The sequence below is a fragment of the Marmota marmota genome, unplaced genomic scaffold, assembly GCF_001458135.2.
Source record: "Marmota marmota marmota unplaced genomic scaffold, marMar, whole genome shotgun sequence".
Classification (NCBI taxonomy): Eukaryota; Metazoa; Chordata; class Mammalia; order Rodentia; family Sciuridae; genus Marmota; species Marmota marmota.
Genome location: NW_025999932.1, coordinates 239,861 through 263,926, shown reverse-complemented (window position 1 = coordinate 263,926; position 24,066 = coordinate 239,861). Strand labels below are relative to the sequence as shown.

At 59.5% G+C, this 24,066-nt stretch overlaps 1 protein-coding gene across 1 annotated transcript in view; it reads right to left on the bottom strand.

Moving 5' to 3' along the window:
- Positions 1-1,243: 1,243 nt before the first annotated feature.
- Positions 1,244-24,066, bottom strand: part of Rasa3 (RAS p21 protein activator 3) — a 51,539-nt gene continuing 28,716 nt past the window's right edge. Inside the window, 13 exon segments of the mRNA XM_015483920.2 lie at positions 1,244-2,514; positions 4,182-4,365; positions 6,733-6,836; positions 7,831-8,039; positions 11,508-11,590; positions 12,115-12,221; positions 14,700-14,773; positions 15,458-15,535; positions 16,580-16,657; positions 17,382-17,488; positions 21,760-21,883; positions 22,557-22,631; positions 23,258-23,480. Of these exon segments, the coding sequence (XP_015339406.2) occupies positions 2,439-2,514; positions 4,182-4,365; positions 6,733-6,836; positions 7,831-8,039; positions 11,508-11,590; positions 12,115-12,221; positions 14,700-14,773; positions 15,458-15,535; positions 16,580-16,657; positions 17,382-17,488; positions 21,760-21,883; positions 22,557-22,631; positions 23,258-23,480 (1,522 nt within the window). The 3' untranslated portion in view covers positions 1,244-2,438.

Sequence of the window (24,066 nt, the reverse complement as noted above, 5' to 3'; positions counted from 1 at the left end):
GCTCTGCACCCTCAGGGGACCCGCTGATGCACATGCCTCCTGACCACCAGCTTACCCAGGATGAGGCTCATGGGCACCTGGAGGGAGCAAGGGAGCCTCCACACACGGGTCCTCCTGGGGCAGCCCAGAGCCTCTTGCATCCCAGAGGGCACAGGCCACGGGCCCAAGGCTAGTGAGCAAGAGGATGAGCAGAATGACGGGTCTCCAAGGAGCCTCTGTACCCCTCATGGGAACACGGGGCCGTTAGGGCCCACTTTGTGGCCTTCTGGCCTTTTGGCCTTTCCATCTCCTTCCTCCAGGGCCAGCCTCCTACCTCCGTGTTCCTTCTCATCCTGACTCTGATTTCATACACCCCAGTGTGAACTGGGTCCTCAGGTCCTGGTGCTGCCCAGAGCCCAGCCCGGGATGCTCACCTTCCCTGCCCCACCCCGCCCTCCTGTGGGTGGAGGAGGCTAACCAGGGACAATCCAGCCTCCGCCTTTGGGGCACAGTCCTTAGCCACTTGATGACTCCCAAGAAATGTCTGACTTGAGTCCCCAGAGGCAGACCCAAGACCTTCCTTCTGATGGAGCCAACTGAGGGAATTAAAAAGAGAGAGAGGGAAACCAAATGGAGAGAAGGAAGAAATCAAGAAATCAGAAGCAACTCAGCAAACTCTGTCTCTAAATAAAATACAAAACAGGGCTGGGGATGTGGCTCAGTGGTTGAGTGCCCCTGAATTCAATCCCCAGTAGCCCCCCAGCGAAAAAAAAAAAAAAAGTAAAGAAAAACAAAATGGAGAAAAGATTAAAGAAATTAGAAACCACATCAGCCATCCCTGGCCCCAGCCACGGGGTCTTTGCCTATATCACCCTTTGACCCTCTCCTGGCCTCAGGAGGGGCAGCAGAACAGCAGACAGCAGCTCCCCCCCGTCCCCCCCCCCCCGTCCCGGGGGTGCCCATCCCTCCACCCCCAGGGCCACGGCTCAGCTCCACGCATCTTCAGACTGCACAGCTTAGCTCCTGGTGCAGTCTGCCCTCCCCTCTCCTGGGGATTGTCTAAAGGCCTGGGCAACACCTCTCCTGAAGGCACCGCGGGCCAAGTTCCCACCTAAAGCTCCACATGTCACCTGAATGTCGCCTGCCGGAGGGATGCCACTTGTCATCAGACCCTCTCTTGTCACCTGCCACTCCCCACATGGTGCCCCTACCCAACGAGCGCAGTGACCAGTGGGCTCCTGTGGAAAACAGGCCAGTCCTCAGAAAGAATAAAACCTCTGTTTTAATTGGCCAGTAAAATACATTGCAAATTATTAGTATTTTATAAACAGAAACATTGTTACAAATCCCTGTTAAAAATCGCAGCCTGAGAGCATGTGTCCAAAGGTTTTTTACACTTTCCTCCACTACTTCTGTGACAAGAAATGATGTGACTATCTGTCCCTAGATGAAAAGCCTGGACAAGGAAGTCCACATGTGCCTCAGTGCTTCCCCAGGACCCCCTGCCACAGGCCAGGGGTGCTGGAGAGCAAGGGTCTGCAACACCAGTGTGCCATCAAGCTGAAGAGGTCTGCCCTCCTGCCCCAACCCTCCTGTCACAAGACAGCAGCTCTGGCCACGGCCCTGCCCTTCTCCTCCTGGGCTCCTGAGACGGGGCACGGCAGTCCCTGGGAGAACCTTCCGGCAGCTGGAGACACAGTTCCCGGCTATCTGCCTCTCAGAGCCCTCTTGAGCAGGTAAAGGTTTCAATGTTCTGAGTTACCTTACATCAAAGAGCTAATTAAAAACACTCCTTTAAAAACATTAAGAAAGGCGGCTTGAAAAATGCACTTTTCAAAAATCTCCCCCCAACCTCCCCATGGGGTGGCAGGCAAGTGGACTGTGGTTCCCCACACCAACCCGTAGTAGGACGGCTGTGCTGGGACTGGGGCTGGCCAGTCAGCCAGAGGACACTGAATCTTGCCTCTCCCTGCCTGGACTCTGCAGAAGGGACCCAGGCCCCCAAAGCCCAGGCCCCTCAGGGATTCCAGCCACAAACAGACAGGGAGGCCCCTGTCACAGCCAGGGGGGCAGTAGGCTTGTAGGGATGGAGTGACACTGTTCACGTCTGGAGGGGTGCAGCAGAAGAGCCAGGGCCAGGCCAGAGGAGGGCCTGGATGACTACTGGGCAGTCCATGCTTCCTGACCATTCATCTGACCCCTGCACCTCCACAGGACAAAGGGAATGAGGAGACAATGACCCCACACTCCAGAGGCCAGTCAGACCACTCGGCACTGGCAGGTGAGGCAAGCAGGAGGTAAGAGTTCTGAGTGGAGACGTGTGGAGCCCTGGCAGCCAGGACTGGTCCTGTGGGAGCTGCTGGGCTGTGAAGGCTCTATCGGTTCAGCTTCCCTCTGCTGCTCGGGGGTGGGTGGCCTTGTGCAGCAGGTTGGTGCCACCCTAGAACACTGCACACACTTCAAATGGAATGGGTGGAGGTCTCGGACTGTTGTCGGATGTAGTTCTGGAAACTCTTGTCTCCAATGGGGTGCTCCCTGGAAGACGGGGAGAGGATAAAGTTACACCCCAGCTGCTTCCAGGAACCGGCGAGGCAGAAGAGGCTCCCACCCCAGGCGCTCCCTGGAAGAGAGGCAGAGAAGAGGCTCCCTCCCTCCTCTGGGTGCTCCCCGGAAGATGAGGGTGAAGAGGCTCTGTACTCTGTGTGTCCCTGGAAGAAGTGGGGATAGGATGCTTCATGAACAGGAGGTCCCCACTCTGGGTGCTCCCTGGAAGAGGAGGGGGAGAGCAAGCTCCATTGCCCACTTCTGAGTGCTCCCTGGAAGGGGAGGAGGAGGCTTCTCCCCCTGGGTGCTCCCTGAAGGAGAGAGGTGCTGTGTGTCTGCGATATGCAGTGTGCACACACGTGCGCAGAATCCACACGCGAGGTGGTACATGCAGCACGCACACATGTTGGCGTGCACTGTACCCCGGCTGCAGATCACATGTGTGGTGAGCCGCTTCTGCCGTTTATGCAAATTATGGTCGCCATTACAAGATGGCGCTGGCTCCGCTGTGGTCTGTGACAAACAACTCCTTATTTGGGAGAGTTGGCGCATGACTTTTCATCACCCTATGAGAAAGCTCCACGTGGCTGCTTTGCATTGGGGCTTGAGATGCTTTACGAAGGCTGGGAGGGGCATCCGAGATAGAGAAGAAGAACTATCAAGGGCCTGAAATAAACTGGTGAAAGAAGATTCCTGAGTGTTGCATCTTCCTTGCGGGCAAGGGGTTGCGACACACATGTTGTAATGCATGAGGTTCACGTGTGTAGGCTGGACCTGTGTGCACACGGTGTGTGGTACACTATGGAGTGTGTGTTGTGAGCGTGGGGAAGGCGGGCTCTGTCCACCTGTGGCTGAAGGATGCCCGGTGCTGGGTAGTGGGTGTCTGGGGTGGGTCGCTGCCTGCTCTGGGTGCAACACCTCCCCTAGAACAGGCTTCTGCTTCCTGGGCTGCGGTCAGCCCCCTGGCTTTGGACTGCAAGGCTGCTGGCTTCTGACGTTAGGAGGGAGGCCTTCAGAAGGGGGTGTGGGCTCCCTGCCAGGTGTGTCCAAGACCTGCCTCAATGCTGGAGGCCCTAGAGGTGCTCGGGCTCTATCCAGCAGGACGTGGGGAGCGTTCACTCTCCCTGAGCCTCACTTGATCCTTCCCAGAACCCCGGCCTCTTGCCTGCATGGTCGGCGTTCCCTGCAGGCTCACCCACCCACTCTAGGCTGTGTGGTGGCTCTGTCATGGAGTCCCTTGGCACCTGCTGGATGGGCACAGTCAAGACGCCCACTCACCCCTGGCCATGGGCCCTTCTAGCCCTCGCCTCATTGAACTCAATCTCCCATGACCTCTGCTCTTGTGCAGAAGTGGAGGTGGAAGCCATGCTACCTGCCAGCCTTAGCTGGTGATGGGTCGAGCGTGGTCCACCTGACGCAGTCCTGAGCATCCGCATGCCCTACCCCCTCCCTCCTGGGACAAGAATGTGGCCACTCCAGAGCCAGCCTGTGCCAGTGACCTGGGAGATGGCAGAGGGCGTGTGAGGCAGAGGCAGATGGGGCCAGACACTGGCTGAGACAGGCTGGGAGACCCAGCCCCCTCCCCAGGTGGGCACCATCAGAGGTCTGAGGTGGACCTGGCCACACCCTGCCCGCAGCCTCATCCCCGAGGCACTCACTGACTCCCGTATCTTGTCTTCTTGAACTTGTCCCTCCTGTACTGCGCGTGCTCCTGTTCCAGGGCCCCCACCCCTGCGATGACCTGCTTCAGTGTCTTGTAGGTCTCCTGGGGGTCGTCGATGAGGAACGTGGAGTACTCCTCCTGCTCGGGGCCGTCGTACACAGACTTGCTCCCACAGGCCTCTGTGGGGGCAGGGATGTCACTGCGGTGTCCCTGTGGCAACCACCCCTTTGTTGGGTGTCTGCTCGGGGCATGCATTTCCCACGGCAGTCCCCTCCAGGAAAGGCTGGCTATTGGCACGTGAGTGAGAGAGCAGCCTGAGTGTCCATCCTGCAGGCCCCTGGGCCCAGCATGTCTCGGCCCAGCCACCCTCTCCTCACAGGTCCAGCTTGCTAACTGCACAGTCGAGTGACAGGACGGCTGTGGAGGAAGGTGGCGGGCGCTAGAGGATATCCCTGCCCTCCTGGGAGGTGCTGGTGAGGATGCAGCAGCCAAGGCTGTTCCGCAAGGCCTGACTAGGCAGGAGGACCGAGCAGGATGCAGAGATGGCAGCGTCCCTGAGCCCAATCTGTCTCACTAGGACACAAAATAACAACTAAAACCACCTTCTGCCTGGACCCTGGACCTGGTGCCCTGTGAACAGTGTCCTTGAACTGATCAAGGTGAAATGGAGTCCTGGTGACCAGGCCGTGCAGGAGACACTGGTTCCGTTTCACATGAGCAGCCTCCCCAAAACCCTAACAAGCAGGTACCTGTGTCACTGCACAGATGGACAGATGGCCTGCCCCCAGCACACCCGGCAAGCCTGCCATCCCCCACAGAGATGTTTCTACTCTCGCCACCATCATGACAAGCCATTCTGCACTGGCCAACATTCCCAGCCCAGCACTAGCCCTCAGGACAGAATGCCATGACCCTGCACTGAGTCTGCAGATGTGGGGCCACAGAGACCTAGCCACAGGAGCGTCCAGGAGGGGCCAGGGTCTGACCATGGCCTGTGGCCAAGGCCATGGCAACACAGCCCTCCAGCACCAAAGGCTAGGACTTGGGCAGAAAGGGACTTGTTACACCAACGGGCACAGGCCCCATGGTCATGTGTCTGGGGAGACAGTGTCTCACAGCCATCGGAGCTGCCCATCTAGAAGGCTGTCAAGAAGCACCACGTTCTCGGGCAGAGGCTTGGAGGATGCAGGGACTCCACGCCCTGTAAGGTGCATGTGGGCAGAGTGAGCTGAGAGTCTAGCTGCGTTGACAGCAATGAGCCCTTGCTATCAAGACGGTTTGTTGGTTACTGGGAGGAAGGACGAGAGCATAATTGTTTCCATTTGTCTATCTGTCCATTTTTTATTCATCCATCCACTCACCTATCTATCCATGCATCATGCATTCATCCACCCACCTATCCATCTGTCCATCCATCTATATACCTGTCTGTTCCTCCCTCCTTCCTCCTTCCTCCCTTGCTCCCTCCCTCCCTCCTGTCTGGCCATCCATCCATCCATCCATCCATCCATCTATACACCTGTCCTTCCTTCCTCCCTTCCTTCCTCCCTCCATCCCTTCCTCCCTCCCTCCTGTCTGGCCATCCATCCATCCGTCTATCTATACACTTGTTCCTTCCTTCCTTCCTTCCTTTCTTCCTTCCTTCCTTCCTCTCTCCCTCCCTCCCATCTAGTCATCCTTCCTTCCATCCTTCCATCCATCCATCCATCCATCCATCCAACAGGACAAGTACCCGCTTTGTGCCAAGTCCTGGGGTAAAAAGGATGTTTCCTTTGCTCTCAAAAGGCCCCAGATAGCAACTAAAAGTGAACAGACCAGAGAGGGCTGCAGTTGAGTGATGGGGTGAACCCAGGCTATGGGGCTGGGGGCTGGAGAAAGCTCCCAGGAGGAACAGACTCACAGGAAGGGCAGGCACTGGCTGGACTGAAGTAGGAGGGCACTCCAGGTAGAGGGGTAGAGGCCATGCACAGTGTGCAGCACTGTGGTGCAGGCAGGGCCAGGCCCTGCGCATGCCGTGCTTGCTGGGCACCATGCTACCGTCTGGGTGTGCACAGACATGTGAGCCTGTGTGAGCCTGGAGCCTGTTCTCACACACGGGCGGGACATGATGCCCAGGACCCCGTGCATGGCCAGCCAAGGTGCAGCTGGCCTTCTGGGCTGGGTCAGGAAAGCAGGGAGGAAGCAAGACTAACGGGCTGGATTCCAGACTTTCTCCTATGTTTTGTTCTGTGGGCTGAAAGCTGTTTTGTGATCTAGCTGTTTTGTGTATCTGAGTTCTCCCAGACCCCTCATGGAGAAGATACCCCTGCCTCCCTCCTTGGATCTGCCTGCCCAGACTGTTGAGCTTCTAGTTCTGTTAAGCTATTAAATGTTACAAACACATCTCTCTCTAGAGTGCTGGCTAGCCAGCAAACAGCTTCCTATCACCAGGGCTGTAGCCTGCCCACGGATGCCCCACGGACACCAGAGCTCTACCAGGCTGCCCTGCAGATGGCCCTGTGCCTGGGACAGCTCCCTGGCCCGACACGGGCAGGGGCTGTGGTCACCTTGCATCTTCTCCAGCTTGCCCATGTACAGGTTGAACAAGGAGTAGATGCGCTCCGTCTCGCGGTCCCCGTCAATGTCCAGCTGGATGTTTGCTGGGAGGCCACTGCCGAGATAGGGAAAGAATAAGAAGAAAAAAAAAACATGACTTAGACAATGCTTTTACTCATATTACTTTTAAGAAGATCAAGTAAGAAAGAAATTGGAGAGAACATATTTAAAACCTTATCCTGACCTTGGTGACAGGGTGGCCCCCGGCTGGCTTAGGACATGTATAGAATGTGAGAGAGAACAGTCCAGCCTCCACAGCTGGGGCCTCTTGGGACCCATGGATCCAGACTGACCATGGACAGGGCAGAAATGACCTCGTGTAAGGCTTGGGCTACCTCCCCAGAGGCTCACCTGCCCAGAGGACAGGTCAGCTTTCCTTTCCTCCCGGGAGGCTGTGGGTTCCTGTCCTGTCCTGGATGAGGACACGAGAGAGGTCTTGGGGACTGACAGGTGTGGCCCTGGCTTCTGTATCTATCACCCTCCAAGGCTTGGGGGAGCAAACGGCCAGACGTGAAGGTTGTGTGACCAGCACACTTCGGGGGCTTGTCACATGAGGCTGTCATACTCCCCATATGACAAGGCACAGAGAGCTCATCAGGGGCACTGCCGAGGGAGGCTGGGCACCCTGGCCACCTTCCCTTCTCCGACAGCCACAGGAGGCTCAGCTGCCATGACTGGCCTCAGTTTCCACGCAGAGGTGCTGGTGGAGAGTCTGGGTGGGGCTCTGAGCAGGAGATGGAGCACTTCCAGGCTCTCAGGAGAAATGGGACGCCTCGGCTTCAAGCCCTCCTTTCCCTGCCTACCACTTCCCCAAGGTCAGCTCTGCCCCAGCAGGGGCTTGGGAGGAACCTCCCTGGCCTGGAGCTCCCTGCAGGTACACGGCCTCCCAGAGGCCCACGCCCAGGTGCTCCATCAGTGGGGACTGAGATCTGCCTGGCTGGGCCCCCTGGCTGAACTGGCCCCCTGGACAGCACACCAGCCAGGTGACTGTGCTTGGCTGAGGGGGGGGGTGGTGGTGGGTGCCGGGTGCTGCGGGGGCCCAGACCTACCCAGTGCAGGGAGTGCAGCCGGCAGCAGTGTCGGAGGAGGCCCTGCAGCACAGCCAGTGGCCGTTCAGGTAGGCAGACGGGTGGAAGACGGTGAGGCGAGCCTGGTTGCACTGGCTGACCTTGGTGAGGATGTCGATCCAGTCCTTGGCCTCCACGCAATTGCTGGCCTGGATGTACAGCGCACGCTCCGGCTGGATGACCTGGAACATCTGAGGACACAGTGTGGGCTCAGGAGGGCTACTAGAGGAGCTCTGAGAAAGCTCCAGAGCCACAGGCACTCAGACACCATCAGTGGCTTGAAAAGGGACACTTGGCTGGATGGGCCCCAGGGGCCAGGGCTGATGCAAACCTGGGTGGGCCCAGGGCCTGCCTGCGGCTCTGCCACAGGATGGGGCTGTGGGGACAGAAGAGGCAGAGCTGGGGAGGCCACTGCAACTTGGCCACCAGGGTGAGCCTCGCCAGGCACACTCTGCCTGCAGCCTCAGAAGCCTCAGCTGGAATCCCCCACCCACCTGCTTTCTCTCCTGGGACTGCAGGGCTGGCCACACGTGTCACGAAGCTCTTCCTGTCCACCTTGCTGGCACATGAAGCCCTGCCTCGGGGCCTGGCAAGCTGTTCTCGCCCTCTGGTACCCTGGTGCCCACCTGACCACATGGGACTGCTCCACTCAGGGGCTTCTTCCTCATGAGGCTTCTCAGGGCCACCGCCTTTGCCTCTCTCTCCACCAACATTACTAAGTGCCAGCAACTGTCCTGGGTCCCAGGGACATGCTACTTGCAGCCAGGGGGAAGGATGAAAGCAAACAGCAAGTCAGGGCCAGGGCCTAACAGGTCAGGAGAGACTGAGCAGTCCTCTGGCTGAGCTCTGGAGCAGGCCAAGGTAACTAGGCAGAGCAGAGAAAGGGTCAATGAGGTGGAGCGCAGAAGGCGGGGGGGGGACAGATGGCTTCCCAGGCAGAAGACAGTGGGAACAAAGGTCCTGGAGCCAGAGGGATCAGGTGACCCCAGAAGCACAGGCCAAGCTGCACCCAGATGGTGCTTGGAGAGGTGGGCAGACCAGAGCTTGGCAGGACTCAGGTGGCTATCCAAGGTGATAGCCCTTCTGGGCTTAGGGAGTTCTGGCTCCGTATTCCTGGGTGAATAGCTGGGGTCTCACTAGGAGATGGGAACACCCCTGTGCCCCCGCCCCCGTGTGTGTAGACCCCACCTCTGCCTGAGTGTGCCCATGTCTCTGATCCCCATGGACAGCAACCTGAGCATCATTTTGGCCTGGGCACTCACAGGGGCCAGAAAGCCAAGCTGACGGACCACTAGAAAACCAGCTGCCTCTAGGCATGTAAAACATCAGGCCCGAGTCACCGAGCAGGGCAGGGAAGGTCTGAGAGCAGGCGACAGCGGGGAAGGAGCAGGGTGGCCACTGTGAACACGATGGGGATGTGCTGGCCTGGCCAGAGTGAGATTTCTGGTGTGGGCAACTGCCATGTGGTTCTGAAGAGAATTGTTTTTAGGAAGCATACACTGAAGTACTCGTGCAGTTCAGGAAAGATGCAGCCATCACACAGAGAGGAGCGAGGACACCAAGGATGACCAAGCACACAGGGTAAAGTGAAGCCAGATCAAGGGTGCCTGGGACCCCTCGTTCTGTCCTTGTGCACCCTTCTCTAAGTTCAAAATTACACCAGAGCCAAAAAAGGTTTGAGAGGAAATCCCAACAGGCTCAGGACCTATTCCTGGCATCCTTTAAGGGGTCTTTCTTCCAAGTAAAATCAACTTTCCTCCTCCGAGTTGTTGTCGTGGTATTTTGGTCACAACAATGAAAAGGTTAGTAGCACTGAAGTTGGCACTGAGAGGTGAAGTGTGATGGCACCTCACCACGTGGTTCAGGAGCCTTGGAACTGATTTGCAGGAGGAGTTTGGAAAGTTTGGAGATGTAGGCTGGAGAAGTAGAGTTTGTTTAATGGGAGATTCTGGTGGAGTTTAGAAGACCAGGATGCCAATAGGAATGTGGACAGCAAAGACTGCTCCTGAGGTTTCGAGGGGGAATGAGGGCTGAGCCCTTCAATTTGTATTCTGACAAAGAATCGCCTACATTTTGCTCAAGTCCTGAGGCTTTCTGCAAGGCCGAGTACAAGAGGTGGGGAACTAATTAATCTGGCAATGGAAATTTCAAGGCAGCAGAGCATTCAGGCTATGGCATGGGCATTGCTGGCTGCTTTTAACCAGATTCACAGTGAGAAATAGAAAGAAAGAGCAGAACCGAAAGATCTGAAAAACTTGAAATTTGGGCAGAAAAATATGTGCACAACTGGGGCCAAGGAAGGAGTGATTACTTAAGAAATCAGTGACACTAAAAGGTGTTGTAACTTGGCACGTGGATAATAAGAGAGAGATGATTTGAGGGCATCTCAGCAAGACCCCACCCCTCACAGGCTCAGACTTTCATCTGAGAGGAGTGCCTCAGTACCAGCTCATATAGGTCTGCCTGGGAACTGTCTCCCCAGGACACTGCCTCCGAGTTCAGCTGCCCAGGTACTCAGAAGCCACTGCAGCCAGGGTCTAAGGGTCTCTGCCCCTGCTCAAGCCCCGGGAGGTCTTGGCATCGCCGAGGGGTCTGGTTCTGCAGGCACACAGAATGCAAGAGTCCTGGAGCAACAGAGGCTTCCCTCAGATTCCAAAGGCAGGTCTGGGAGGCAGCAGGTGGCAGGCCTGGAGTCCCTGCAGGCAGCCCTGGAGGGCCATGTGTGGCACCACAGGAGTAAAGCTGCAGCTTCAGCTGAGACCTGGGATGAAGAGATTCCAGGAGCATGGAACATCGCCGTGGAAAGCTCAGACAGGGAGCAGAGCCAGCCAGGAGTGGCCACGGGGACCACAGCTAGCAAGGCCACCAGGCAGGGCTGCCCCAGCCAAGTCCTCAGGATTGAATCTGTGCCCTGCTGGGTGTCGGTCTTGCTTCAGCCTGAACCTTCCTTTCTATGTCCCTAATTTCTCTTTTGGAATGGGAATGATTGCCCTGCACCGTTAGGTAAGTTTTTGGTTTTTTAAAATTTTTCAGGGCTCAGAGCTGTTTGCCTTGTGTCTAAGAGAAGACTTTGGACTTGGGCTTTTGAGCAATGATGGAACTGGTGAGCCTATGTGGACCCTTGGAAATGGACGCGGCCTGTGGGGACCAGGGGTGGAATGTCGTGGTTTGGATCTTAAGTGTCCCCCAAGGCCAGGTGCAGAAGGCTCAGACTCTAGCTGACGGTGGAGCCTCCGGGAGGGAAGTGAGGTCACTGGGGACACGCCCTCGAGGAGGCTGTTGGGATCTGACCCCTTCCTGGTCAGCGCTGCCTCCAGCTGCCACGAGGCAGCTGCCTGCTCCACCACAGACTGCCTGCTGTGTCACTCTGCTTCACCACAGGGCCAAAGCCACAAGGCCAGGTGACATAGAAACTGTGAGGCTAAATAGGGCTTTCCTGCCTCTAGGTTGCTCATCTCAGGTGTCTGTCACAGTTATGGAAAGCTGACTAACACAGGCAAGGCCCCTGGGCCTCTGGCACTGGCCCGAGAAGCACCTGGCCAAGCTCAGCCCCCCGGCTCCCCTCAGGTCCTTCCCTGGGCCTGGTGAGCACAGGAGAAGGGAGATCCAGGCCTGGAGCCAGGTGGTGGGACGCACCTGGGGGAGAGGTCTGCACTCACGTTTTTCATCCGGAAGGACTCTTCCTCCAGCCTCTCCACGGCCAGGATGTTCTCGATAGGGATGCTGCAGAGGGGCTGGTCTCCTGTGGCAGAGAGGCCATGAGTGCTGTGCCTGGCCTTGAAGCGGTGGTGCGTGCTGGTGCCCTCCTCGCTAGCCAGATAGATAGTTGAGGACCCCAGAGGCCACAGGCATGCAGGGAGGAGCCAGGTGCTTCTCAGGACCTGGATAAGCTCTCAGGCATGCCTCCAGCCCAGGGCCACATCTTTAGGAGAGGAAGTCGTTTGCTAGAACTTCCTAAGGTGAGCTGCTCAGACCCAGGAGAAAGCAGCCCCACGGCCTGGGGGGGGGAATGCGGAGAGGGACATCAAGTACAGCCAGGAGGCCTCCCCCACAGGTGGACCCTGCGCTCTGGTGGGTGGGAGTGGAATTCCTGCAGAGGAATGTTCCCCACCTTTGCCAGGGGCTACAGGACAAGGACATGTGCTTGGGGACAAAGCTGCCTGCCAGGCTTCCCCACAGAGTAGTCCTCGCCCAGCAGGACCTGGAGAAGGCTCGGAGCCCTCCGAGCAGAGTGGGAAACCCATGGGGGGGGGCCACTCTTGTTACCTTTGCTCTTCTGGTAGGTGAACTCGTGGTTGGTCAGGCGAAACCACCTCTTCTTGAAGTTCTTCATCCCAAAGCGTTTTCTCCCCTGCGCCCTCTTGATCATGAACCTGTCACAAAGGCACTTAGCGGTCACTGAGGGTCAGGCCCCCTTGTCCTGCCACGGTGCGCAGGCAGACGGGTGCACAGTGCTGCTCTCCTCTACTTCCGTCAACAGGTTAGAAGGGGGGGTACGTGCCTCTGCCTTGAGCACCCCAACCTGCAAGGCCACACAGGGCTTTCTCAGACCCCAGCACCAGCCCCCACCCATCCAGCACTCACTGACCAGCTTCCTCTAGCCTGGCCTTCTGCAGGAAGTGCAGCAGGGGTCACAGGGCCACACAGGCATGCTCTGGAGCCAGATCTGGGGGAGGGGGGCACGACCAGCCTGGGGGTGGTGGGCAGCACACTACTTGCTGTGGTGCCTGCTGTGTGGGGAAGCCCATGGCCTTCCTGTGTCCAGGCAACCTCGTTCGGGCTGCTTCTGTCGGACCTCGGCCTCCCCCACCCAACAGCACTCCTGGCGGCCCCTGGAGCCTCATGGGAGTCAGGGATTCCTGATCACAGCCAGCAGCCAACAGGAAGAGAAGGAAATACCCATCGGTGGATGGAGGGCAGAGGCAGAAAAGAGCAGAGCTGCAGATGGCCAGGCCACTGGACCAGGAGATATGTGTTCTGTTGGAGGAATGTGGAGCTGTGACTACCCTGAGGAGCGGAGCTGGGGATGCTGGGCGCCAGCAAGGCCTCACAGTGTGGGCCAGAGAACTGGGCACAGGTGCACTTGTGAGAGCCAGGGCACTCCTGGCAACAGTCTGGAGGGAGCTAAGGGCAGGACCTTCTGCCATGATCTGGGCAGAAACTGAGGCCAACTGGGTCCACAGCCAGCAACACAGCATGCTGCTGTCCTCCCACGACTGGGGAAGCCAGGAGGGCAGCTGAGACCCCAAGGGGCCCCATGCAGCCTCCACACACACTGATCAGCTGGGCACCACTGTCCTGAAAGGTCAGAAAATGCTTCTAAGAGATCCTCAGTCACGGGACAGATGAGCCGTGGGTAGAAGGTCTTACAAACATGCTGCTACAGGATTTTGTGGGAACACTATTTTCTGAGGGCCATGCATACATGGGGTTTATGCAAATTCTGTGCACATACATTCCTAGAAACCTCTAGCTGATTGGGCACAGAGGAGCAGGTGCATGCAGCCGGAGGGTGTTGGCAGTTCTCTGGAGAAAGGGTCTGTGAGGGTCACTCACTCAAGCTTTGGTCCAGATACCTCATTCACAAGTGACCATTTCTAGCCACAACCATGCACCCATGGAACAGGGGAGGTGGGAGCCAACTGCAAACAGGGTGTGCCACCCCACGTGAGCACAGTTGGTTCAACACTAAGCCCCTGGAGCTGGCTCATGGCTCTGCATCTCGGCAGGTGACAACACGAGGAGGGTCACGAAGAGCAGGAGTATAGGCATACCTCGGCATGGAGTGAACCTCAGTGAGCAGGGTTATCACCCTGAGTCTACAGTGTGCACAAGCACAGGACAAAATGACCACCCAGAGCAAGATGACAGACACCCACCCCCAAGATGACACTGCAGGTGACAATCAGTTGGGGAGCAGAAGGTGGCAGCTTAATTGGGGGTAGAAGCCTAAGGGTCTTAGTGGACTGAAACCTCAGTGAGTTGCGTGCTGCAGCCACTGAAGAGCTGGAGGAACTTGGCTGCGCTGCAGAGGCCCAGGGAAGGGTCACCACCCCTGCACCAGGAGGTCACTCTACAATCGCCACACGCCACATACAGTGTGCCAGCCAGGAAGGATCACAGAAGGCTGTGCTGCCTTGGGCTGCAGGCTTGCTCAGTGTGCACTGTGTGAAGCCACCTGTGCTACCATCGACACGTGGCTGCTTTAAAAGAAAAACAGCGACAGGGCCATGGTCCGGGGCAGCTCCTGGGCCTGGGGGCACGGTGAAGCTGAGAGCCTCAGAGTTGTAGCTGAAACGGGGGCCAGCCCAGCAGGCTTTGCAGGAACTGGGTGCATCTGCCCAAGTTCGTGCCAATGAGGGGCAGAGGTGTTGTGCCGCCCCTGGAGCCCCAGACCCCCGGGTGAGGCCAAGGTAGGAAATGCCCATGCTGAGGTAGAACCTCGAGAGGTCACAGCACTTCCACCTCCAGGACCTCCAAGATACCGCAGGGAATCCTGGCTGAGGCCCTTGGGACCGAGTGCCCATCTCATTTCCTGTGACCCTGGTTTCCTGACAGAAGACCCCTCAGAAGCAAGAGTGGACACTCTGCAAAGCCCACAGAGAAGAGGCCCTGAGCAACCACAGTGGGCTGTGCCTCCCCAGAGGAGCCTGGTAGAGAAAGGATGAGGAGGCGGGACCCCACCCCGCCCCAGGCCAGTGGCTAGGAAAGGTCCAGGTTGACCCTAACTTGCCAGCCATTGTCCACATGGGCCAGACCAGAGCTCTGGGGCCTCAAGTCAAGGACAGGCAGCTGTGCAGCCATGGCTGGAAGCCCACCCACCTTCCTCCCAGGTCCGACGGAGGCCTTACCCTTCCTTGAGCAGGATGGGCTGCTCGACACTCTTGGGGTCCCTTCTCCCAGAGGATGAAATCAAATCCAAGAACTAAAGCAGGGAGGAAATCAGGCCATGAGAAGGGCAGCCCGTCTGAATCCAACTCCCCGACAGTGACAGCGGCGAGATGCCTCTCCTCCCTCACACCCTGTCAAGGCTGCAGAAGAGAGCAGGAGGATCCCGAGGCCTGTGGGAGTCTCCAGGCAGCAGCCCTGCCCCGACCCTGCCAGGCCTGTCCACGGGGAGCCAGGCACTGGAAAGCTCTGCACCCTCCAGGCGCCCAAGACACACGGCAGAGGCAGGCCCAGCCTGGCCCCGCTGTTCTTCCTGGCCACGAGTGGTCCCACCTGGGGACTGGGTTTGGCACTGACTTCCCGCCCCATCCGAGGGCCTCTCAGATCCCTCCCACCAGCAGGCTGCTCTGAGCTCCAACCCCTTCTGCCCTCTGATTTGAGGGGGTGGGGATGGCCAAGCTACAGGGTGCAGGGCACTCTCCACAGTGTCCTCGACATAGCTGGGACAGAGGCACCAGGGACTGTGGCCATGATGGGACAGGACTGTGCTGCAGGTATGGACGTCGGCCAACAATCGGCTCAAGGGTGGCTGCAGGGGACCCAGGTGGCCCTGGACCTGCCCCACAGTGGACAGCCAGCAGGGCATGATCCACCTGCAGGCCTGCAGGCCACCACGTGTGAGGTCCCCGAGTGCGGGCTCCCTGCACACATGTGTACCTACGTTCTTCACCGCATCTGCGTACTTCTGCTCGTTGAAGAGCTCGTAGAAGGTCGCCATGTAAGCCTCCTTGAAACTGCCCTGAAATGAAGCCGGGCGCCAGGTGATGCCGGGGTCTTGGTGGGTGGCCCAGATCTGACTCAGGTGCCTGTGGCCAGCCCAGGTGGTGCTCGAGAGGACCAGTGTCTGCTCTGGCTGAAGTCCTGGCTCAGGCTCCTGGAGCTGTGAACGGCCCCCAGGTGCTCCAGTGCCTCAGGGAGCAGGCCCCTGCTGTCTCGGGCTGCCCGGCCCAGGGGCCGAGTCACAGCCTGGGGACCCGGGGAGACCTCTCTGGCCACCACTCGGGGTTTGGTGCAGATCAGTGCACTTCCTGTGGGGTCCCCTGGGGTAGGGATGTACACAGGAGGTGTGAAGACCTTGGAGTTCCCACCACCTGGGTGTGGAGGGAAGAGCCACTGCCTCTGGGCCTCCACAGCAGCTTCCTCGTCTTCAGGGATCCCACCTGAGGCCCTGGAGGTCAGGGAGGGAGCTCCTACAGACCCCCATTCGCCTGGCCATGGACAGTTCATATACCCAGTCAGGACTTGGCCTCCAGCTCTGGCCCTAGAGCCTGCTTTTCAAGCTGTGAGTCAAGAGGCCTGCTTGCATGGAAATAGGATGGCAGTCCAGGGGTAGCAGACCCTGAGGGACAGGGACCCTCTAGCACAGCACCTGCCTGAGGGAGTGATGGTGACAGAAAGTGCAGGCTGTCACCAAGACTGTGGCTGGGCTCTGCTCCTCCTGCCAAGGACGCCCCCACCCACAGGTGCACCCACGTAGCATCCCGGGGGCTCACGGTTGAGGTGACCTTCCCAGCTCTGCCACTAGGGGACCAGGAGCAAAGTTGAGGTGGGACAATCAGTTGGGAGGCCTGGCTACCTTCCCAGGAGACTGAGAGAAGTCAGAGGAACTAGGCCCCTGGCACTGCGGGCCTCCCCCGAGGGCAGAGACACAGGAGGCACTGGAAGGCTGGGGTGTTTCCCACTCCGTGTCCCTGGGGTTCGCTCCTGAGTGTGGACCGCTTCATCTACACTTTCTAAAGAGAGAAACACAGCAGAGCTCCTGGAAGGGTAGAAACAGACTCACAGACTTGGACTTGGACAAGCTGCCGAGAGTCTGGATGGTCTTTGAGATCAGTGTCAGGGTTCTTGACGTCTGTGGGTCCTGTCGGAGGCAGAGAAGAGAAACCTGGCCTTGTTCCAGTTTTAGAACATGCTGTGATCGATCCCAGAGTTACACAGAGGACAAAATGGGTGGCATTGTCCAAAAGCTGCCATGGCCTAAGCAGGCACTGGGGTGACCTGGATAATTCCTGGTCTCAGGCTCCAGAAGGTCCCAGTCACCTGGGATGGTGTCTCACCCCAGATGGCCTGCATTTCAGCTGGGTGCTGGACCCTGGCACCGTGAACAGAGAAGGGCTCCCTCCTCCAGCCCTCCCACCTGGTAAGCAGAGGCGCCAGGGCCACTCTGCACAGGCAGAGGGATGCTGGCTTCAATCAAAGGGAAGCAGAAAGGGCCACCACGCAAAGTCTCTCCAGCCTCTCCCCCGGGCACCCTCAACTGTCACCTCAGCACCAGAGAGGGCCCGCCACATGGCACAATCCACAATGTTTGACACAAAGAGATGCATGAATGTGCACAGAATTGGAAGCACACCAAGGTATTCACAGGGCATGTGGTGACAGCCAAGGCCCCCGTCACAACACCCAACTGTTGATCCCTCCAGCAACACAGAGAAGTTGGGGCAGAAAGTTTGCTGAATGTCTCTGTGGACAGAGAAGAGACAGCCCTCCCACTTTCACACCTTCTCCCCTGCTGACGTGTGGGCAGGCTCAGGGGACTGGCCAGACTAGGGGAGGACAGGTTAGCTCCCGGGCTGACCTCTTACCGTGTGATGAGGTGTCAGCTGGAAGAGGTTGGGGGAGAGGATGGCAGGAGCAAAGAACCTCAGGAAAATGAAGCTGCTCACGGCTGTGTACCGCACGTCCAGGTCATCTGGGGACAGAGGACGCCACTTCAGTGGGGTGCCACAGCACAGCCACCCAAAGATTCCTATCATCCCGCCCCTCCTAGGGCCTCGTGCCTGGCCCCAGTCTTGTCTGTCTTACGGTCACCACGGCACCATCTGGAGTCATAACCCTGACCCACCAGCCTCGGGGTCTCACTGGTGGTTGGCTCTCAGCTGGGGTGGGAGGAAGGTCCTGTTCAGTATTCTTACGACCCATTTGTTCCTGGGGAATGCTTCCTTGACCCTCCGAGAGTGGGGATGGTGTCCTCTGGGGCTGGGAGGACACACTCACCAGGATCACAATCCCCAGAAAGTGAGACCTGGAAGCAGCTCAGATATAAGCTGTGACCTCAGTGGAACCTCCTACCCTGCCATGCTCATGGGAGGTCTGGGAAGAGTGGTAACATGGCGGTGCAGGGAGATGTGTGCAGGGCGGGAGGTGGGGGATTGAGGGGTCCGAGCAGGAGGGGACAAGGGGCACAAGAAGGTGTGTGCAGGGAGGGAGGTGGGGGATTGAGGGGTCCGTGCAGGAGGGGACAAGGGGTACAGGGAGATGTGTGCAGGGCGGGAGGTGGGGGATTGAGGGGTCCGTGCAGGAGGGGACAAGGGGTACAGGGAGATGTGTGCAGGGCGGGAGGTGGGGGATTGAGGGGTCCGTGCAGGAGGGGACAAGGGGTACAGGGAGATGTGTGCAGGGCGGGAGGTGGGAGATTGAGGGGTCCGTGCAGGAGGGGACAAGGGGTACAGGGAGATGTGTGCAGGGCGGGAGGTGGGGGATTGAGGGGTCCGTGCAGGAGGGGACAAGGGGTACAGGGAGATGTGTGCAGGGCGGGAGGTGGGAGATTGAGGGGTCCGTGCAGGAGGGGACAAGGGGTACAGGGAGATGTGTGCAGGGCGGGAGGTGGGGGATTGAGGGGTCCGTGCAGGAGGGGACAAGGGGTACAGGGAGATGTGTGCAGGGCGGGAGGTGGGAGATTGAGGGGTCCGTGCAGGAGGGGACAAGGGGTACAGGGAGATGTGTGCAGGGCGGGAGGTGGGGGATTGAGGGGTCCGTGCAGGAGGGGACAAGGGGTACAGGGAGATGTGTGCAGGGCGGGAGGTGGGAGATTGAGGGGTCCGTGCAGGAGGGGACAAGGGGTACAGGGAGATGTGTGCAGGGCGGGAGGTGGGGGATTGAGGGGTCCGTGCAGGAGGGGACAAGGGGTACAGGGAGATGTGTGCAGGGCGGGAGGTGGGAGATTGAGGGGTCCGTGCAGGAGGGGACAAGGGGTACAGGGAGATGTGTGCAGGGCGGGAGGTGGGGGATTGAGGGGTCCGTGCAGGAGGGGACAAGGGGTACAGGGAGATGTGTGCAGGGCGGGAGGTGGGGGATTGAGGGGTCCGTGCAGGAGGGGACAAGGGGTACAGGGAGATGTGTGCAGGGCGGGAGGTGGGGGATTGAGGGGTCCGTGCAGGAGGGGACAAGGGGTACAGGGAGATGTGTGCAGGGCGGGAGGTGGGGGATTGAGGGGTCCGTGCAGGAGGGGACAAGGGGTACAGGGAGATGTGTGCAGGGCGGGAGGTGGGGGATTGAGGGGTCCGTGCAGGAGGGGACAAGGGGTACAGGGAGATGTGTGCAGGGCGGGAGGTGGGGGATTGAGGGGTCCGTGCAGGAGGGGACAAGGGGTACAGGGAGATGTGTGCAGGGCGGGAGGTGGGGGATTGAGGGGTCCGTGCAGGAGGGGACAAGGGGTACAGGGAGATGTGTGCAGGGCGGGAGGTGGGGGATTGAGGGGTCCGTGCAGGAGGGGACAAGGGGTACAGGGAGATGTGTGCAGGGCGGGAGGTGGGGGATTGAGGGGTCCGTGCAGGAGGGGACAAGGGGTACAGGGAGATGTGTGCAGGGCGGGAGGTGGGGGATTGAGGGGTCCGTGCAGGAGGGGACAAGGGGTACAGGGAGATGTGTGCAGGGCGGGAGGTGGGGGATTGAGGGGTCCGTGCAGGAGGGGACAAGGGGTACAGGGAGATGTGTGCAGGGCGGGAGGTGGGGGATTGAGGGGTCCGTGCAGGAGGGGACAAGGGGTACAGGGAGATGTGTGCAGGGCGGGAGGTGGGGGATTGAGGGGTCCGTGCAGGAGGGGACAAGGGGTACAGGGAGATGTGTGCAGGGCGGGAGGTGGGGGATTGAGGGGTCCGTGCAGGAGGGGACAAGGGGTACAGGGAGATGTGTGCAGGGCGGGAGGTGGGGGATTGAGGGGTCCGTGCAGGAGGGGACAAGGGGTACAGGGAGATGTGTGCAGGGCGGGAGGTGGGGGATTGAGGGGTCCGTGCAGGAGGGGACAAGGGGTACAGGGAGATGTGTGCAGGGCGGGAGGTGGGGGATTGAGGGGTCCGTGCAGGAGGGGACAAGGGGTACAGGGAGATGTGTGCAGGGCGGGAGGTGGGGGATTGAGGGGTCCGTGCAGGAGGGGACAAGGGGTACAGGGAGATGTGTGCAGGGCGGGAGGTGGGGGATTGAGGGGTCCGTGCAGGAGGGGACAAGGGGTACAGGGAGATGTGTGCAGGGCGGGAGGTGGGGGATTGAGGGGTCCGTGCAGGAGGGGACAAGGGGTACAGGGAGATGTGTGCAGGGCGGGAGGTGGGGGATTGAGGGGTCCGTGCAGGAGGGGACAAGGGGTACAGGGAGATGTGTGCAGGGCGGGAGGTGGGGGATTGAGGGGTCCGTGCAGGAGGGGACAAGGGGTACAGGGAGATGTGTGCAGGGCGGGAGGTGGGGGATTGAGGGGTCCGTGCAGGAGGGGACAAGGGGTACAGGGAGATGTGTGCAGGGCGGGAGGTGGGGGATTGAGGGGTCCGTGCAGGAGGGGACAAGGGGTACAGGGAGATGTGTGCAGGGCGGGAGGTGGGGGATTGAGGGGTCCGTGCAGGAGGGGACAAGGGGTACAGGGAGATGTGTGCAGGGCGGGAGGTGGGGGATTGAGGGGTCCGTGCAGGAGGGGACAAGGGGTACAGGGAGATGTGTGCAGGGCGGGAGGTGGGGGATTGAGGGGTCCGTGCAGGAGGGGACAAGGGGTACAGGGAGATGTGTGCAGGGCGGGAGGTGGGGGATTGAGGGGTCCGTGCAGGAGGGGACAAGGGGTACAGGGAGATGTGTGCAGGGCGGGAGGTGGGGGATTGAGGGGTCCGTGCAGGAGGGGACAAGGGGTACAGGGAGATGTGTGCAGGGCGGGAGGTGGGGGATTGAGGGGTCCGTGCAGGAGGGGACAAGGGGTACAGGGAGATGTGTGCAGGGCGGGAGGTGGGGGATTGAGGGGTCCGTGCAGGAGGGGACAAGGGGTACAGGGAGATGTGTGCAGGGCGGGAGGTGGGGGATTGAGGGGTCCGTGCAGGAGGGGACAAGGGGTACAGGGAGATGTGTGCAGGGCGGGAGGTGGGGGATTGAGGGGTCCGTGCAGGAGGGGACAAGGGGTACAGGGAGATGTGTGCAGGGCGGGAGGTGGGGGATTGAGGGGTCCGTGCAGGAGGGGACAAGGGGTACAGGGAGATGTGTGCAGGGCGGGAGGTGGGGGATTGAGGGGTCCGTGCAGGAGGGGACAAGGGGTACAGGGAGATGTGTGCAGGGCGGGAGGTGGGGGATTGAGGGGTCCGTGCAGGAGGGGACAAGGGGTACAGGGAGATGTGTGCAGGGTGGGAGGTGGGGACGTGAGGGGTCTGTGCAGCAGGGGACCAGGGGTGCAGGCAGGCGTGTGCAGGTCGTAGTGAGGGGTTGTGTGGCCTCGGGGGTAGGAGGGAATGCTCCTCATTCTCCAGGAGCCAGCGTGAAGAAGACGTGTTTTATCTGATGATTGTTTTCTGATCCTGGATTGGTCCCAGGTGAACCTCACCTCTGAGTCAAGTCCCCAGAACTTTTTAGGTTCTATTTTGAGAGAGGGTCCTACTAAGTTGCTTAGGGCCTCCCTCAGGTGCTGAGGTTCTGACCCTGTCATTCTCCCACCTTAGCAGAAGCCACTGGGATTACAGGTAGGTGCCAGCAGGCCTGGTGAGGAAGTGGTTTTGAAAGGTGCCGAGATCACCAGCAAACCTCCTTGTCTAGTCCCCAAAGTGCTGCAGGTGCTTGGTGAGGGAAAGGGCCACCAGGGGCATGTGTTAAAAGGCAGCCCTGTGGGAAGGGCAGGTCAGCCAGGGGATGGAGGCCCCTCACGCCCACTGGGGACACTGGCAGCTGGAGGGGCCCAGGGCAGCTGGTCGTGGTTCACCACCTGGGGCCTACAGGGCTCACCTTGGAAGCGCTTGGCGGCAGCCTCTCTCAGGGAGAAGAAGATGTCACACATGACGGTGGGGCAGCTCACCCCTGACTTGGTGATGACAGTGAAGACTCGGTCCACATAATGCCGCAGGCTCTCCTGCAGGGGACACAGTGTTAGGCATGGTTCCCTGAGGCCACAGGGAGTGCCCGAGCCAGGCGGGGAGGGACTGGCTCAGAGTGGCCATACAGCAGATAAACTTCTCTTTAAAAAGTCTGCCCTTTAAAATTCGCTGTGAACAGCTGCCAAAATCAGTGGAGAGATCACACCCGGCAGCCACAGGGAATCCCTCTCTCCTCCCCTGTGGGTGTGGCACCCAGCACCAGGACGGGCCTCTAAAGGCGAGAATCTACACTCTGGCTTCAAGGTTGACCCAAGTGGCGCCTCACTGCACAGAAGTCAGGGGAGGGGATGAACAGGCTGTGAAGTGCTGGCCTCCATTTCTGCTGTTCTGGAAAATGGGGCAGAGCACTGGGAGCAGCTGGAGGTGTCCAGTTTGGGCACCTGTGTTTGTCACAGAGGGGGACAGGCAGGGCTCGCTGAGTGGGCCCTGGCCCTCCAGGCAGCTTAGGGGAGAGGAGTTGGGGTGACAAGTTTCCACAGGCTGGTGCTTTCCCACAGGCTCATGGCCACGGTCAGGACCTAGGGCCAGGGAAGAGCTTCTATGCCCAGCTAGCGTCCCTTCCCTGCCCGGAACAGTGTCCCAGGGGCCCCAGGCCGAAGCCCCCACCAGGAGGCTTTGGAAGAGTCCTGGAACAGAGCGGCCCCTCACCCTGTTGCTCTCGAGGTTTTCGCCGTCTCTCAGCTTCACGGGGTCTATCTCACAGCACCTGTGGCTCTGGCATATCTGGAAGGACATTAAGAAGAGGGCACTGCCCGAGGCCAGGCAGAGCACTTGGGCCTGGACTGCAGGGCCACCAGGAGCACACCCAGCCCCCTAGCCAGGAGGCAGGGGCAGCCCTCAGTTGAGGCCACGCCAGGAGTCTTCCAGACAGATCCACATCTGTTCAAAGATGTTTAAGACGGTTGTGACTTACAGCACTGCCACGATTCCGCCCACAGACCGAGGCAGAGCACCGTCTGAGGTCCCTAGATTTGCAACCTATTCTGAGGTCAGAATGTCCCGGCAGGACGTGCAGCAGGGGCCAGAGGAGAGACACAGAGGGACACAGAGGTGCTGGGGCAGCCACGAGGGGTCAGGCAAGTGAATGGCCAGTGCCTGGACAGGGACTGCCACAGCTGCAGTGCTCAGGGGACGCAGGGACCCACAGAATGTGGGAAAGGTGGGTCCTGGGAAAAGTCAGGTCTTCTTACGAGTCCTGCTCTCTACCAGAAGACGGGGTTTTAAAGTGTTTTTTTCTTTGAGAAAGCAACGAAGACTTTGGAACATGCAGAGTACCCTCTTCACGAAGCCAAGGACATGAACCACCTGGGCTGCTGGGTGCTGGCTCTGGTGGGGCACCCTGGCCTCACCTCCTCTATGGTGGGCTTCAGGGTGACATGCAGGTAGTGCATGCCCGCCAGCTTCATGGTCTCGTCTATGCACTTGGATGCCAACGAGTTTCCTCGGAAGATGGTGTTGGGATCCCTGGAAAACCGGGGGGCGGGGGTGATTGTCATCTCCTGGAGGCAGAAGGAGCGGGACCCATCCCTCGGCATTCGTCATCGAGAGTGGACAGGAGTGCTCCAGGGTCGGCTGTGCCGTGACAGGGTCTCCCATGCTGCCCTATGCTGCCCTTGGTCAGCTCGGAGCTGGCCTCCGCCCTGTGAAGTGTTCTCAGAGAATCCAGGCGTCTCTGCATCAAAGCCTCAGGTGCTTCATGAGGCCAGGGGAGACAAAACTTAGTGGCCTGGACACTGGTCACCTGCAGTGTCACTCCCTAGTTCTCCAGCCACCAGGCCTCCAGGCACGGTCCTGGGGAAGCAGCACATCCTCTAGCCCTCGGCTCCAGAGGGAGCTCTCCCAGGGACCTGCAGCTCCCAGAGCAGGACGATTGTCCCCAGGAGAGCCTCCTGTCCCTCCTTCCCAGCTGCTCTCCTCAGTTCTCCCAGAGAAGTCAACACAGTGTGTGACCCTGAACTCACCTGGCTCCTGGGGAGCCCTCCACCTCACGGCCCTCAAACCTGTGCTTGAACTGGTTCTGGACTGCTGCCGTAGGTAGGGGCTGGATGTGGGGTGGACAGAGGGCACTGGAGGGCCCTGGGGCAGGGGGCTGATGTTGTCGGGTGGAATCATGGGACCAGAGGTCAGGTGCAGCGGACAGGACTGGGCAGGGCGGGGG